Raw genomic sequence first — 18,577 nt, 5'->3', positions numbered from 1 at the left:
GGTGAATTTTCTCTCCTCTTCAAGAGGGCATACTTCTATTATGACTCATCTTCTAGATTCCACATCTCTTTTCCTTTTCTTCTGATTCTTGAACCTTATGTTTACATGTATCGTATATTTCATGCAGATTGCAGCTCTTCTGTTAATACATTCTTTTGTTAAGCCATCACTGTCTTTTACAGTCAATCATATTTTCCTATAGTTAAGTGTCCAGTAAGACTGGCTGAACTTGAGAGCTGTTAAAGACTCTCAACTGCCTATTTCTAGAAATACTTCAAGTGGGGTTTTGTTCACAGATGACGATCATTTTTTTTGAGCCTATAATATACTGGGCTCATTAACCCTTTTGGTTTGCGGACTATGTATTATTATACCCATTTCGAAGTTATGCAAATAACCAGATTTTAATTAATGATGGGTGAACAATAGCATGAATAAAATCTCAAAGAATTAAATTACTGTTAAGTATATTTTATTGTATCCTATTACTCTGAAATGCATTTTTAAAGACTTTCCTATAAAATAAACTTTTTTATCTGGAATTTCTTTGGAAATAAGCCATTCCGGCTAAGAGATTATTCTAGTAGCTTCTTATTGAATGGTACATTCCAAATTGTTTATTTTTTTAATGGCAAGGTTTCTGAAACAACCCCAGTATTCTTTAAAAGAACACTAAACAACCAAAGTGCCTTCTGTACCCTCTTACCATTCCACACAGCAGTACCACAAGAAATGTACATATTTTATAGGTGCCACGCAGATGTGGACAGCAGCACAAGTGTCTTTCCTCCTTGCATGCTACCACGGCTACATTATTACATTTGGCTGTTGTCATGTGGATTGACAAGATACAAAACAGTCCCTATCTTTATTTGCATTAGTAGTAAACTTGAGATCCTCAGGTATTCTATAAAATTGCTAGGGTTTTCAGAACCTACTGAAGGGAGTCCCCAGCTCCCTTACATTTGAGCTTGGAGTCATACTGAATAGGCAAACTTTTCTAAAATCCTGTCAACAGAAAATCACAATGGTGATAATGGTAAAAGTAATAAAACCACTAACATTTATGTAACACTGATTAGGTTGTAGGCACTGAGCTGAGTCAGCATATAGCAGCAATTAACTCAATCTTCATACTAAGCCTAAGACACAGGTATTATTTCAATTTCCATTTTATAGACGGGAAAACTGAAGCTCTAAAAGGCAAGATATTTACTTTAGGCTGAATGGTGGTGATAAGTGGTATAAGCCAAACTAGAATCTCTGTACACCAGACTGCTGACTCCCATCATTAATTCAGCACTCCCCAGAATGGAATGATTTGAATAAGTGATTTTAGAAAGAAAACCAAAGTTTGATTTTTAAAACACCAAAGTAATTCACTTGAAATCTTTCTAAAGAGTCACAGAGTATAAACAGAGTATATAACACAATTTGTTCTTGCTTGATGGCTTTATGCTAATAATGATCATTCATTGTGCTATGGAAAGCTTTTTGTTGCTGTTGAGTTGCTACGTCTTGTCCAACTCTTGGCAACCCCATGGACTGTAGCCCACTAGCTCCTCAGTCCACAGGATTCTCCAGGCAAGAATACTGGAGTGAGCTGCCAATTCCTCCTCCAGGTGGAAAGCTTAGAGATGCCCTTTAAGTCTGAAGAGGAAAAGAGAGTCTAAGTAGACCTTTCACTGAATTCCCCTCAACTATGGTTTGAGTTTATTGCATGATATTCATCCCTATTTTGCAGAAGCCATGCTCCATGACTCCCTTTGAGTTGATGATGCAGTCCCTGAGAGTATTCTTGGGTTTTTAGTTATTTCTCTCTCCTGTGATCTGTGACCTTTGCTTCCGACCTCCCAAATCTCTTAGGACAGGACTAGGAGAAAGTAAAAAATGTACATCAAATCTCTGATGCAAAACCATGTCAAATGTTCTCTGTACTTGAGGAAAACAGCGGTAAATCATCCTATAATCAAAGGATAGGCTTTTTTTGTTGCAGCTGAATTGAGAGTGCTTTTTTTGGTGACGTTACTGTTATTATCTAAAGTACAAGAGAAAAGAAATCTGTGATAATTAGGCATGAACATGGATAGTAATTTCATTAAAAAGTACACTTTAAATAAGCAAGTGTGTCCTATTAACTTCAAGCCAACAGAGGCATATATATATATATATATATATATATATATGCAGAAATCAAACTTTCTTCTCTTAAGGAGAGGAAAAGGAAGATGGTTACAATACAATGAAGCATGGAATATTTGCATTAGATATAAAGGAGATTTCTTGACAGTGAGTGGTATTGAACACTGGAGTGATTTATCAAACTTCTTCTTTTAGTACACTGATTCTATTTAAAAAATGTTTTAATGACTTTTAAAAGAAACACATTTTTGCATTCATTTTGGAGCACCAAAATAATTGTAAGCAAATATGGATATGTTTAAATTTATAAAAGCAAAACTTTTCTTCTACTTCAGACCTAGATTAATATTCAAGAAGATAATACCCACTTCATAATTTCACAGAGCAAAGGCAATAGTTTTACTAATACATCTAATACTAATACTTTCTTAAAATATTTGAGAAATATGACCCACATGTGGTAAGATGATTAAGGTGTTTTCTGGCAACTCCCCCAAAAGCAAAACTCTTGACTACTGAAAGCAGTTTTCAGTGGGGAGCCATGGGGTCTGCCTTCTGTCCCATCAATCCACAAATTCTCAAATTTCAGATCTGCTGTTGTTTTCTGACACATCTGTTTTGCAATGTAAAATAGTGTTTTCTTTAATAAGAATTCTTCAAAAAGCCCTTAGGCTCCTAGCCTTTGTTTGCACAGCCTGAGCGTTTTCATTTAAAGTTTTCACGCTGTTTTTAAAATTCTCCATTTTTTCTTTCTAAAATAGGCAAAGTCCATAAACCTCTGTTTTGGTTTCACATTTTAGCTGCATGGGAAAAGGGGGAGAGAAATGTGCAGAGAAATTCTTAGTTTCAATAAATGAGATTATTCCAAATGACCAACATTGTCCTCCTCCCTTGTTTGCTGTCAAAAATACAAAGAGGAAAGCAGAGGTGCTTTTCATATATCCCAACTTCCAAATGGGAAGCCACTCAAGTATTCTTGCCTGGGAAATTCCATGGACAGAGAAGCTGACAGGCTTCAGTCCATGGGGTCGCAAACGAGTCCGACACAACTTAGCAACTCAACAACAACAACAACTCAGAAACTAAAATCTATGAAATGAGAAATCTCACAGGTAAAATCCACTCTTGTCTATGGTAACTCTGACAACCCAATATTTTGGAAAATAGAAATATATAAATAGTAAAATGCTCACAGAAACAAAATTTTGTCCTAATAATCACAGTGAGGTTGATACTTATATTCTTTGTGTTGAAACAGATAAGCAAATATTTCTCAATCTAAAGTATACGAGCTTCAATTATTTCCAAGTCCAAACTTCAATCCTAAGGATACATTATCTGTTCATCCCCTCATGAAAAAATAAATAAATGATTTTTTTTAAGGTCACCACTGGAAACATACATTTGATCTTTTTACATGAATTATATATAACCATAATAAAAAAATTAAACCCATTTTTCACATTATAACAGGATAGAGAAGGCAGGCAAGTGACAAATACATACAAGCATCCAACCTTGAGAGCCTGAGCATTTATCTCTTCACCTTTAATCCAACTGAATGGCATCTGAAGTAGATGGTATCTACTGTGAAGCTCCCTGATGGAATTCCTTGGAAAAACAAGATCTTTTTTGAGGATAAGGGATGCCACTTTGTAATTCACTGTTTTTCTACAATCCATTCTCATGGTCCAATTTGTTGGGGGGTGGGAATGATCTAGTTACATAAAAATCATGGCTACCCCCTCAGTGCCAAATCCTACAGGAGAGATAGATGGAACAAAAGTCTGATGCTGTGCAGATGCAGTCAACCCCATCCTTAACACCTTATGACAGATCAGGGACTGACCCTGTAAGACAGGTGTCACGCTATAATTTAGCTTGTAAGAGAAGAGAGTTTGGATAAAATGGCAAGATACCTAGAAATTTTTTTAAGAAGAGTTTTCTTAGACATGAAATAATGGTATGCGCCTCCAGCTGTTTCTTTGACGTATTCTTCTTAGTCTGCTTCTTTGGGTAGAATTTCAACCTATGAGAATTCTTTCTGAAAATTATTCATTCTTCCTCAAGTCAGGAAAAGTATGATGTCCTTTTCAAAAGGAGTGAGTTGGACTTGGGTTGAGGTTCTCTCCTAAGCCCACTGGATAGAAAGTGACAGGGCCAGGATTCACACTTCCGGCCTCACAGACAGTTCTCCATTAGGACACTCAATAAATATTTTTGCTTTAAAAGTTGATCAGTCCTTTTCAGGTGTCCTCTTTTTTCAAAACTTCAATCTTTTAGAAGTCTGATTTCTAAGACCTTGAATCCCTTCTTTCATAACATTACCATGACATGATCTCTTTCATTCAATGTGCTGTCAGTTCTCTTATACAAATCATTTGTTCTTCACTAGTAAGACCCTGAAGCTGGGAAAGACTGAAGGCAAGAGGAGAAGGGAATGACGAGGATAAGATGGTTGGATGGCATCACCGATTCGATGGACATGAGTTTGAGCAAGCTCTGGGAGTTGGTGATAGACAGGGAAGCCTGGCATGCTAAAGTCCATGGGGTCACAAAGAGTCGGACACAACTGAGCGACTGAACTAAACTGAGTCAACCCTAGTCCTGGAGGAAGGCATGGCAACCCACTCCAGTAGTTACAAAAAAGCCTGATGGGCTACAGTTCATGGGGTCCCAAAGAGTCAGACGCAACTGAGTGACTAAGCATAGCACAGTAAACCTCAGGGGTTCAGTGGTAAAGTATCCACCTGCCATTTCAGGAGACGGGGCAAGGGCTACACATTCGATGCTTGGGTCAGGAAGATCCCCTGCAAAAGGAAATGGCAAAGTACTCCAGTACTCTTGCCTGGAATATCCCATAGACAGAGGATCCTGGCCGGCTACAGTCCATGGGGTCACAAAAGAGTTGGACACAATTTAGCAACTAAACAACAATAAGCTAAAGCCAATCCAGGCCCCAAACCTCTCTTTTGAGGACAGGTAGTAAAAAAAAAGTGTTAAGAGGTTGGGTTTCAAAACAGGGTAAAAAATATGTTTGATTTCTGGCTATACTTTCACTATTTGTATGAGGCAAAAGTTACTTATATTCTTTATGGCTGGCTTTCTTCAACTATAAATGGAATTATGTCTTAGAATTGTTGGGCGAATATTATGCTAAGATATGTATAATATACTTAGCATAATGTCGGGCTAAATTAAGACTCAGGAAGGTTAGCTGTTACGGTTAGCTCTACCTTCTGAAGATGACATTGTCAGAAAGCAAGTTACAGATTCCTCAGATGTTCTGATTTTATAAGACTGAGACTTGCACAAAGGCCTGGATATGTAAAATTCTCTAGTTCTACTAGGCTTTGCTTTTATGACAGCTACATGACTTAGAGTAGGAAAATACTGGTTTCTTTTAGCCAATATCCAGCTCAGTAAGCTGCAGAACTGCTCCATTTTTTTTTTTTTTCCCTCTCTATCACACATCGTCAGCACCATGGAGTTTTATGTGAAATCTGCCTTCTTGAAATGCACAGTAGACTCCCCTGGTGATGCAGTCATAAAGAATCTACCTGCTAATGCAGGGGACATGGGTTCAATCCCTGATGTCACATGTCACGGAGAAACTAAGCCTGTAGACCACAACTACTGGACTCTGCAAGCTCTGGGGCCCACGAGGCACAAATACTGAAGCCCGTGAACCCAGAGACTGTGCTCTGCAACAAGAGAATTCACCACAATGAGAAGCCCACACATGGCAATGAAGAGTAGCCCCCATTTTTCACAATAAAATGTAAGAGAGAAGGCAGGCAAGTGACAAATACATAGAAGCACCCAGCCTTGAGAGCCTGAGCATTTATCTCTCTTTGTCTTTAATCCAACTGAATGGTATTTGAAGTAGATGATATCCACTGTGAAGATAAAGCCTTCATGCAGAAACAAGGACCAAAAATATAATAAACAAATAAAAAAAAAGAAATGTGAAGTAAAAATTCCTTAATTTTCAATCTAACCTATATCCTTTAACACAGATTAGTCTTCCTCCTAGTCATAAGTCTCAGCCCACTAAGTCTTGAGATCACATCTATCTTTTGGCATGCTACAAGCTGAAAGTCTTTATCTCTTCAAAATTCCTTTGTCAAAATCTTGACTCCTAATATGACGCTTTTAAGAGATGCAGGACTTTGGGTGGTGATTAGGTCATGAGGGTGGAGCCCTCATGAATGAGATTAGTGCCCTTATGCAAGAAACCACAGAGAGTTCCCTTGCCCTTTGCATCATGTGAGAACACAGTGGGAAGACAGCCATCTATGAATCAGAAAGCAGGCCTTCACAAGACATCAAATCTGCCAGTGCCTTGATCTTGGACGTCCCAGTCTTCAGAAATGTGAGAAATAAATTTCTGTTGTTTACTAGCCACCCAATCCATGGTATTTTGTTATAGCAGACCAAAAGGACTAAGACATGGTATTAATATGACAAAATCAGTTTTGTTGACTACTGATCATCTGGCAGGCTTTGATGCCTTCAGTTTCAAGGAAGCCAATATAAACACCCTAACAGCAAAGGGAGAACTGGTACATGAAAAGGCTTCAGTTAGAAAGATCCAAGAAGAAGTAGCTTACTGAAATGTTTCCCACTCACTGAAGCTTACAGACACTGCAACTGCATGAAAAGGGGTCAGATGTTTATTATCTTCCTTTAGGTGAATATGACTCATGTACATCCTAGAGTAAGACATGACATTTAGCTTTATTTGCTGTCATTTATAATTTCTGCCAAAAGTAGGTTATGAGTTTCCCTATATTTTTAAAGAGAATTTACTGGTTACCATTTAACCTTTCTTAATAAATCACAGTCATCTATTAGATGTACAAGCTGTACAATCATGGAGAAATGTCTGCAGGGTTCTTCAGTGTGCAGAGTTGCCTGCCCTGCCCTACAAGGCTCCAGGCTGCTATGCTTTTTCACTTCTCATATATTTTTTTTAATAGTTTATCTCTCTCCTCCCTTGTTGTCAAGCTGTCAGTCAGCTGTCACTTTTTACTGCTGTCAGTGAGCCTGCCTTTATCGCACCCCCAATTTGATGCTGTTAATCTGCTGTCAGCTGAAAAATCAGATAATCAAGACCTCCAAAATTACATTTACAATAAGTGATGGGCTGAACACTAGATGGAGGTTTTGAGATAGGAGTTCCAGTTTCAGTTCCAGTTCCTGTCTCTATCTAGCTGTGTGATTACCAGAAGACACTAAACTTCTCTGGGCCCTGGTGCCTTCATTTTTAAAATAAGCAGGGCCTGATTGTGAGAGAGAGAGAGAAAGAGAGAGATAGAGACAGAAAGAAAAAGAGATCTCATTTCGACTTGAAGTCTGTTTCTCTGGCTACCAAAAAAATTATGAATTTTTTTTTAAATTTTATTTTATTTTTAAACTTTACATAACTGTATTAGTTTTGCCAAATATCAAAATGAATCCGCCACAGGTATACATGTGTTCCCCATCCTGAACCCTCCTCCCTCCTCCCTCCCCATTCCATCCCTGAAATTTTATTGTGAGTTAATAGAATGCAAGGTGGGGTACCACTGTCCCTTTAAGTGTCAAATTCAAGCATAGCTTTAGTCATCACTTTATTTAATCTCACTCCTCTGAATTAACTACTGCCCATCTCCTTAAAGGGATTCCCAGGTGGCTCAGTAGTAAAGAATCCACCTGCCAAGGCAGGAGACATAGAGATGTGTGTTCGATCCCTAAGTCAGGAAAATCCCCTGGAAGAGGAAATGGCAACCCACTCCAGTATTCTTGATGGGATAATCCCATGGACAGAGGAGCTGGGCTGGTACAGTCCATTGGGGTTGCAAAGAGTTGGACATGACTGAGTATGCATTTAAGCCTAAGCCATCTCCTTAAAACTCTCTTCCCTTTGTCCCACAGGATAATTCTCTCATTGATGACCTTCTGACTCTAATCTTCTCATTTCAATCCTGGGCTCTTCCTCCATTAATCCCTTAAGTTTCAAGAGTGCTAAAGGCCAGTTCAAAGCTAAAGATCAAAGTCATATTGAGAAACCAGCAACAGTCCTGAGAGCAGAACCTGTGTCCTAGGAGCCACCTTTAAGACAATGTCACGGTGTGTCCCATGTTGCTGATGTGTGATGTAAGATGAGGAATGAGAGCTGACCACAAGCATGGAAGTCATCAGTGACCTTGACAAAAACAGTTTCAGTGGAGCAGCTTCAAGAGAGAACAGTGGGAATGAAATTGAAAAAAAAAAGATTTTTTTAGAGGTTTTGATATTAAGAGAGAGAAAAAAAATTTTTTAGAGGTTTTGCTATTAAGAGAGAGAAAGAAATGAGGCAGTAGCAGAAAAAGAACTGGAATCAAAAGAGAATGTTTTTAAGATGTAAAACAAATAGCATTTTTGTATGCTAATAGGAACCATCCAGAAAAGAGGAAAATGGATGATGCAGATCAGAGAAAAAAAATTACCAGAAAAGTAATTTTTAGGTAAGCAAGGAAGATGGGCTCCCACAAAGAAATGGAGATGGACCTTAGACAGAAACAAGGTCAGTCCATCCATAGTTATAGGTGTGAAGATTAAAAAAAAATGCATCCAGAAGCACAAAATTGGTAGATGTGATGGTGGCAGTGTAAAAATATTCTCTTCTGATTGCTTCTATTTTTCAGTCATTATCTGAGAAAGAAGTCTGAAGATCTGTTATTAAAAGCTTACAAGGAAAGGAAAATGTATAAATAGTTATCTACAAGAGGGGAAGCATGGTATACTCGCCATCTAGTTTGAAGTTTCTATCTAGATTTAGGGGTCATGAATTTAGAGTGGGCTAGTAAGTATGGCTGGAGAAGGCAATGTACTCCAGTACTCTTGCCTGGAAAATCACATGGGCAGAGGAGCCTGGAAGGCTGCAGTCCATGGGGTCGCTAAGAGTCGGACACAACTGAGCGACTTCCCTTTCACTTTTCACTTTCATGCATTGGAGAAGGAAATGGCAACCCACTCCAGTGTCCTTGCCTGGAGAATCCTAGGGATGGGGGAGCCTGGTGGGCTGCCGTCTATGGGGTTGCACAGAGTCGGACACGACTGAAGTGATTAGCAGTAGCAGTAGCAGTAAGTATGGCTGGAGGTTTTTCTCCTAATCAAAGAAAAAAGAAAAGGTGCAAAAGATTTGAGAGTATACACAAGAAAGGAGGTACAGTGACAGAATATGGAAGTTCAACTGGAAAAAGAAGAAGCAAAATTAGGACGAGAAGAATGAAAGTGATGAGCTGGCTCCTTAACATCAGTGGATAGTTTGTTCTGGTAAGGCCAAAAGGCTGCTTAAATTAGGGTGATAAGAAGAATATATAAAGGAATTTCCTTATTTATATTAGACTGTTCCTTTGGCAGAATACTTCTCTGTTATCACATGTTAAGAGAGGGAAAAAGGGAAGACAGTCCTCTTTATTCAGGTTGCAATAAATGTGCTAGGTTATAAAACAATGGGGATGAAGGAGTTAACAATATGAATTAATCTTTATTAAGGGCTTCCCAGGCGGCGCTAATAGTAAAGTGTCTGCCTGCTAATGCAGGAGACAGAAGAGACATGGGTTTGATCCCTGGGTCATGAAGGTTCCCTGGGGGAGGAAAAGGCACCCCACTCCAGTCTTCTTGCTGGGAGAATCCTGTGGACACAGGTCCATGGAGGCAGGCCACGGTCCATAGGGTTGCAAAGAGTCAGACACAACTGAGCGTCTGAGCCACATCCCACACAATCGTTATTAAGGTTCTGTTATGTGCCAGGCTGGACGTTTGGCACATATTATTTCATTTAATTGCTACATCATGCCTATGAGGTGATAAGGTAAATATAATCATAACCTAAACTCAAGGTCTTTATACTTGCATGGGTTACAGGGCTAGTAGTGAAAGTGGAAGCATTAGTTGCTCAGTTGTGTTCAACTCTTTGCTGAACCCACAGACTGCAGTCCTCCAGGTTAGGATTTCCCAGGCAAAAACAGTGGAATAGGCTGCCATTTCCTTCTCTAGGGTATCTTCCTGACCCAAGGACTGAACACAGGTCTCCTCCATTACAGGCAGATTATTTACTTTCTGAGCCTCCAGGGGTGGTCAAGCCTCAAATATGTGCATGCCTAACTATGGTATTTACGAGCTTTCTCTTCCCAAAATGTTTTAATACATATAATGAAATATTTTCAAGTGAATATTCTTCCTTGTTACTATTTTTCTGGCCTTTGAGAATGAGGCAGTGTAAGGGTAAGGAAGGCAACAGGTAACAGCAGGTACTATAAGCTCAATACTGGATTTCAATCTCAAAGTTGGACGTTCTGACTTTGAACAATTATCAACTTTAGAAGTCCTCATATACTTTGCTGAAATATGGCTTTTTCCCTTCCCTGTTATTACCCCTTATATTATATATTATTATAGTACATTATATTAATCATTTAAGTATATGTTCTGCTTTGTTTATAAATTTAATACAACTTTGCCATGACTATAATATTTGTATAGAGAGAAAGTAGAGGCATTCAAAAGTCGTTTTATTTTTAATCACCTTGGTTATTTGCCTTTGGCATTACTAAATATTTTTCAACATCTCAACAAAATAATACTCTTTTTAAGACTGCAGGCATTAGAATGATTGTCATTCATGCAAATAATCACTTACTTACACTATATGAGTTTGGGTTGGATAAAGCAAATTACCATTTGAAAATAATTCAAATAACACTCTGGGCTAAGACCTTGCTTATGAATGTTATCTTGGCCACAATATTTCTTAACCTTCTTCCATTTAGCTAGATTTATTTATGGTAATACAGTCCAAATTAATAAACTATTCAACTGCCACAGGTGTATTAAACATAGGATATTATAGGACTATATCAGATGCAAATGAATTTGGAAAACATTATTTGTTTGAAATTCTATAGAAATAAAAATTAAGATGTACTATAACTACCTATTCACTTAAAGATGCACATTTTAATGATATATTATTATATGAAAAACTTAAAAGAATGTCAAAAATAAAGTTAAAAAATATGACCTAAAGTATAAGCTATATTCTAACTAATGAGACAGAGCTAAAGCATAACCACTGTGTTTTTTAGACATTGACATTCTTTCATCACACATGAAAATTATGGATTACAAATATATACCATATGTACATACATGTACATACATATGAAAATCAACTGTGATCTTAGTTTCACTTAGCTTTACAGTTTTCAAAAATGTAAATAGATCATTAAATATTTTTGACAAATGACCTGTACTAATAGGAAGATTAGAAACTAAACAGAAAATTGAATCAAAAGTCATAGAATCTAAATTTGAATCCAGTCTCTGACAACAATCAACAGTGTGAGTACAAGCCCGTCTGCTTCTCTGGCCTTCTGTTTTCTGAACTCCAGAAAATAAGGATTAGGCAAGGTGGTCTAACAAACTTTATGACTCATAGCTTGATTTGGTATTAAGCAGAATTTTCTTCAGTGCAGTATTAACTAGTAAGACTCAAATAAATCAGTATTAGGGGTGTGGAAGAGTGGGTGTCCCCACAGCAAAATCCGGGTGAACTGAGTCCAGAACATAGACACTAATGCCGACCTCCTACACAGCATGCGTGGACAATAAATTGTCTCCTGCCTTCCCTTCAAGGATGGGGCAGAAACAGCTGTCCCTGAGCTCTTTTTTAAGGACACAGTCAGTTACAGCAGCATCCCCAGCTAGTATGAGTCCGACTGAAGTAAAGTTTCTATTCACAAGGGGGATATATTTCTGGTGGCAGTAAAAACAATTTTGCTAGGTTTAATCAAAAGTGAAAAGGAATTCTAGAATGTTCCCTTTGAGCCACATCATCCATTGCTAATTCAGGGTGGGCCCAGTGATAAGGGTAATAAAAATATCCTTAGTGACTGAGAAAAAGAAATAGCAATTAAATGCATTTTAACCCAATATAAAATACCAAATTCTTTACTAAAATAATGTAAATAATAAAAAATGGGAGACGGAAACACAGCCATGGGAAATGAAAGTAATCTAAGCAGTAAAATTTAACACTGACTTACTTAGGAGTTACTATTATACATATAAACCACTGGGAATAAGCTAAATAAAAGGTTGGGACATATGCTTGACTATGACTTCTGTATCAAAACAACAAATGAAGAAACAACAGTCAGTGTTAAAAGCCAAAGCACCTTTCTTTGGCAAACAAATATAAGAGAAAAGAAAAGAAGAACTTAATATTGGAATTAACCATTCAGTGATAGGTTGGACACATGATTTATAAATCACAGCAAGGTAAAATAGTACTCAATTCTCTAACCATGCTTATGTGAAAAAGCTAAAACTGGAAAGAATAGCACCTATTTTTATACATTTGGGGAATAATTTATGACAGAATATTGAAAATAGAGTCACACTGACCTGCTCACGTCAGGAAACCTGATGGGAAAGTAAATAACTTGGCACTTGGGTCTGATGATGCTTTCCAGATCCTTGGGTCTGTGATCAGGAATCAACTTCATGAATTTTCCAATAGAAGTGAGAAATGACTCCATATTAAAAACTGAGTTGAATACCACCACATCAGCCACCAGGCTGCAAAGGGAAAGGATAAATGCATATGGTGAGCCCACATTCATTCAGTTCTTTTTATAACTTCTTTTATAAAGAAGAAGCTTAAAGACTTCTTCATTAATCACAGTTTTTACTGAATCTTGGGTTTGCAAAGAACTCTCCACTTCTTGGTTTTTATCAAAATGATCCTAACAGATAAGTTACTTTCATTAGCCTTATATCAAGGGAAGTTAGATGGCAGGCATCAGAGAGGAAAGGCAGGAGAGAATTCAGTGATTTAATGGGATTCTATGAGGATTCAGGGCTCCCCTGGTTCCTTAGACAGTAAAGAATCTGTCTGCAATGTAGGAGACCTGGGATCGATCCAGGAAGATCCCTGGAGAAGAGAATGGCTACTCATTCCAGTATTCTTGCCTTGAGAATTCCATGGACGGAGGAGCCTTGCAGGCTACATACCATGGGGTTGCAAAGAATCGGATATGACTGAGCCACTAACACTCTCACTTATGAGGCTTCAAACCTAACTATATTTTTCTGCAATGCCAGGAATTTTTTGTACTATCACCAAAAACATGAGGACCTTTCTCTCTGTGGCCCAGTTATCCATGTTGAGTTTTTATGTCAGTGATGTACTTTGATTTACACCACAATATGGAGAACAAAAAAGTTAGCATACTTTTCACTGCCTTTAAGGAGACTAATCCAGATAAAATTATTTCACACTAGAGCATACCTTCATAACATGTGGTTAAAGTCTATTTCTCATTTTAACCTTTGTTTCAAGAAACTGTTAGGTTTTTGAAAGTTCTGAGACTACACACACAGAAAGGATTATATGAGAACTCTACAAGTAACTTATTCTATTATTATATTAGACTTGGGGGAGTCAGAGCAATAGAAGAAACTGGTGAAAATGGATCCAGAAATCCATACCACTAGGTCCTACTGATTACATAATATATTATAAAGGACCATAGCACCATGAACCTTCAAAATTAAACAAAAGAAATATAATACTGGCTGTTGCTTTTGATGTAAATTCTGTGATCCTCTCCTTAGCACTTTTTTTTTAATTAAAAATAATCTAAAATATATAGTTAGAAGGGAATGTAAAAACAAAGTTTATGTATCATAAATATGTCAGTAGTTTCCAAATTTGCATACAACATTTTTTTGGAAACCAATGAACACAAATGATAACTGTGGGTGAACTGGATAAAACAGGGATATGTACTGTTTCCTTTATGACTCAAAAAACCATTTTAATAAATCATTGTTTTGTTTTTTAAAATAGCACTCATTGCTTTAAGCAATGATTCCATGTCTCAATGTCCCTGGATCTCAACATGATGCATACAAATGCTTTGATAAGAAGGTGTATAAGATCAAAGAGAAAACAGTTTTATTTCACTCTAAAAAGAACATCAAGAAAACTGAAAAGAAGACACTTAAGTCCACAAGACTGCAAAACACAAATGAATAAATAGAGTTTACAGAGCAGGACTATCATAACAAATCCTAAGTTTAGTTTAATTTGCGTTTACTGAGACAAAGTTCCTACTATCAGTACATAGTGGAATGAAAAACCAACAAAAGGAATGTTGACCTGCCACCCCTATCCACTCCCACCCCTGCAAAACTGTTTTCCCATACAAGCATTTTTTGTTTTTTTAGTTGCAACCTAGTGCAAATTTGGGGTTAGCAGTGATTACAACATGGATAACACAAGAGAATGTCACAGAAGTGCTGACACTACACTGAGCAATAAGGAAGCCAATATAATAATATACCAAAAGTTGAAGGATGTTTTACAGCTAGTCTGTTTTCACTATATGTCACATATTTTAATAGCGATGCACAGGTCATAATATATAGTTACAACAAGTGTTCACCAGTCAGAGGGTTAGTGAAACCTCTGTTTAAGGTGAGTGCTTATGTCAGTCATCTCTGAAGTCCTTAACTGCCACACAGTCGAGAAAGAAATCTGACAGTGCCAACAAAAGCAGAAGTCAGCAAGAAAACTAAAGAAACATTTCAGGAAGCTGGAGTCATACTTTTCAAAGAGAATCTGAACTGGACTGCTTTCTGACATTCTTATTTTTCCTCTGGACGACTGCAAACCACAGCTTTCTCATTAAGAGTCCCAGCGACGATCAAGTCCATTTCTTTCTCTTCAAGTTCATCTACCAGTTTACCCTCTTGAGAAGAGCAATGCTCAAAAATCATGTATAAGATTTTATGGTCTCACTCCCTTTGAGCAAAAGCAATCTTTTCTAAAACAGAGAGATGAGGGGTAGTGAGTTTGTTTGTTTGTTTGTTTGTTTGTTTGCTATTTGCCCTCAAAGGGCATGCAACTCAACTACATATATTCTTAAAAACCCAGTCTTTGCCAAATTAAAGAACCAAGATAGTTTACAGAAATATTCTTTTTCATGCATTTCCTCTTTGATATGAGTGGGTGTAACTTCCATTAACTTTAAAGCCATCCATAAAGGGAAAAACAGACTTAATTTTTTTCCACAGTTATTTCTCAGGGGTAATAAACACACACTATCTGAGGAAAAGAATGATGCTAATTCAAGAAACCAAAAGAATATTACAAATGTTTTCCATATTGATAAAGTATAAAATGATTTCATTTTTGTTTTTAAAATATATTTTCCCTCTCTGTTTCAATATAAAATAAAGTATTTTAATTTTATTATGAAATTTAAAAACGGTTGCTTTTTTTTACGAGACATTTGACGGGAAGCAGCTCCTCTCTATTTTGATAGCATTGCTACTTCACAATTGAAGCAGCTTGTAAAAATGATTGCAGGAAAACATTTACAAAATGCTCAAAACACAGAAGTATTACCAGCTAGCTGTTCTTCTATGTCAACGAAACTATGGAATATACTAGCAAAAGAGCTGGGTGTCTGTTTAAGAACATCAACCCCAAAGGCTAACGACTATTAAAAATGGTGAGTAAACTGTACCCAATCACTGCCAAACTGACTCCATTTGAGTGTTGCAGTTATGTCGATGGGATCCAATAGCAAAGCTGTTTCAGAGTCGTTATTAACTTCTTTTATTAACTAAGTTTCAAGAGATATACTTTGTTGAAGTAACAAAACAGAAGGACCATCACCTTTGAAATGTCATGGTATTTTAAGGCTAGGCAATTTCAGAAGACTCAATGAGGGGAAGAAAAAAACCAAACATCACCTAAAGATTCATTTTCCATAGTTTTCTCTTACAAACAATGAGAATAAAAGGACAAAAACCTCTTTCTCTGTTACCCTTTAATTTTTGTTTACTCCTCTGTACATTTCTATTTTGATTTTGGCTGGATACACTGAAAGTAGCTGGTAAATAAAAGTTGAATAACTGCCTTTTCTAAAAGTACATCTCACACAACAGATGATGGAATAAGGGGCTGAAGGAGGTCCCTGACAGCCCTTTGCTTCTATTTTGAGTGTTGTAGAAAATACAGTTAAATAACTAGTTTAACATATAATCCGTTTGCTACACATATGTATTTTATAAAAAAAAATTAGTTGTTCTCTTATCTGTATATATATATTGCAGAGGTACAAGTAATTCTTACCATGGAAGGTATATTTAAACATTTGCTCCTAATATAAGGTATTTTAAAAATATGTGTACCGTAGGTCTCTAGATTTAAAAGTTAACTATAAGGAAAAAGATGGCAAAGGACTAAATACAGTGATACAATCTATACCTACCAGGAGAGAATTTGGTTGTATCCATATTGGAAATCCCTCTCCTGACACTTCTTGACAGGATATACCAATTGGTTCTCATGAAAGTACAGAATCTTTTTCAATTTCCCAAGGTCAGGTCGAAGGGCAGCCAGTTCAGTCAGGTTAAGCACTGAGCTTGCAAAGAGGATCCTAGGAAAGAAGGAAATTAGGATTACCATCCTGAGCATACTATAAGGGGCATTCTTCACCTTCTCTTCTCTCTACTCATCCTACTCCAAGGAAAACATATCCCCTATAGGGACACATCAAGAGTTAAGCCTAATACCATGTAGCAGCATTCTAAGTTTTGATCTCTTAAAAAGCAGCTGCTAAGAACTATAAAAGCCCTGAATCTCATTGGTCTTCTCAGCTCAGTTACTGAGAGATGCAAAAAAAAAAAAAAAAGCTGGATGGATTTTATTGAAAAAGGCAAGAAAAGCTCTATCTGAAGGACAAATGGAACAAAGATAAGGCTGACTGGGGAATACTTTGCTCGCCAGTTTTATTACACTTTACTTCTTTATGCAACCAACTACTGAAATTCAATATATGAGCAGGAATGGCACATGTTCGTGTTATGACATAAACCCTTTTGATTTATGCAACAGACTTATCTAGTGAGGGAGGGCTTTTTCTCTTGGCATGTTTCTCACTGCCCCCCTTTTAAATGTTCTGCAGTATTTCTGGGGTTGGTTTTATATTTTCTTCTCAATTACTGGACTGCTAATGGTACCAGATATACCCTCTGTAATATCCCTTATATAAAACCTAAATTTAAAAAATGAAGAAAGGCTGGTTCTTTGACTCTGGCGGGGGGCAGGGTGGGGTGGGGACAAAGGAAACTGAATGTCTACATATCCATGTTTATGAATGAAATAGTGTCTATTTACTCATTAATTCCACAAACATTTATTATAAATGCCTACTATTACCAGGGTCGAGCCAGGAAGAAGAGAAGAGGTGAACAAGACAGCCCACAGAATGCATGCTGTCTATAATAGTGACGTGAACAAAATACTCTGGAGGACAAACAGACAACTGCCTGGGACGACCTGGAAATACTTCACTAACAAGGGGCAACACATGTGGACACAAAAGAGGGACAATTACAGTCCCTGAGCAGCTGGAGACGTTTAGATGGCACAATTTTGATGAAATGCCACCTTTATAACATAATATAGAATCATTTAACCCTTACAGCTTTAATTCCCATTCTAAAAAATGAGATCGAAGAAGGTTACGAGTTTTTCCTAGAAATCACACTGGTAGAAAGTGGCAAAGCAGAGACTCCTGGTCTTTTAAGCCCAAAGTACTATTCATTACACTACGGATATGAATTCGTTGTGTACCACTTCCATTGCAGATGCTTTTTATTGTACTTAATAAATACTAAATAGCATCCTTGTTATTACCATGATTACAACTACTATAAACTCTCCCTTGCTGACAAGCCAAATGACTAACTTCAGGTGTTTATATGATCTGCAGCACTAGCCTTTCACATAAGAATAATAATTACATAACAAGAGCATATATCATAAATGGGAATTCAAGTGTCTTCTTCATGGACTAAAAGAGAAACAGAAGACCCAAAAGTAGAGACGTTTCTAAACTCACATTGCTGTATTAATGTTATGATTTATTGCTTTAAAGTAAAAAATTTATCAAGAAGATGCATTTTTAATTGTCTATTTGTACTCAACTAAAGGTAGCTTAGCTGGTTAAAGAGTGCCTACAATGCAGGAGACCATGGTTCGATTCCTGGGTTGGGAAGATCCCCTGGAGGAGGGCATGGCAATCCACTCCAGTATTCTTGCCTGGAGAATCCCCATGGACAGTAGCCCGCCAGGGTCCTCTGTCCATGGGGTTGCAAAGAGTCGGACACGACTGAGCAACTAAGCACAAAGCAAATAGAAAATTTATATCCTGAAAATGTCCTCTATTTTGTCCAAAAATATTCCCACCACCATCAAGTATAAAGTTTTCTAAAACTGGGACTGGGGACTTCGCTGGTGATTCAGTGGTTAGACTCTGCACTCAATGCAAGGGGAATGAGTTTGATTCCCAGTCAGGGAACTAAGATCCTGCATGTACAGGAA

The 18,577-nt window shown here is 37.3% G+C and overlaps 1 protein-coding gene across 8 annotated transcripts in view; it reads right to left on the bottom strand.

Moving 5' to 3' along the window:
• The window catches only part of GTDC1 (glycosyltransferase like domain containing 1), a 453,460-nt gene that overhangs the window by 242,944 nt on the left and 191,939 nt on the right, over window positions 1–18,577 (bottom strand). For all 8 annotated transcript variants that reach the window (XM_025276812.3, XM_025276818.3, XM_044935732.2 and 5 more), the window contains 2 exons: window positions 16,461–16,628; window positions 12,580–12,753 (listed from right to left, as the gene is read on the bottom strand). In XM_025276812.3, coding sequence (XP_025132597.1) covers window positions 12,580–12,753; window positions 16,461–16,628 — 342 coding nt within the window. The remainder of the gene's footprint in view (window positions 1–12,579; window positions 12,754–16,460; window positions 16,629–18,577) is intronic.

This window comes from Bubalus bubalis, chromosome 2 (genome assembly GCF_019923935.1).
Source record: "Bubalus bubalis isolate 160015118507 breed Murrah chromosome 2, NDDB_SH_1, whole genome shotgun sequence".
NCBI lineage: Eukaryota > Metazoa > Chordata > Mammalia > Artiodactyla > Bovidae > Bubalus > Bubalus bubalis.
The sequence above is the reverse complement of the archived record's forward strand: the minus strand, read 5'-3'. Positions and strand labels throughout refer to the sequence as shown.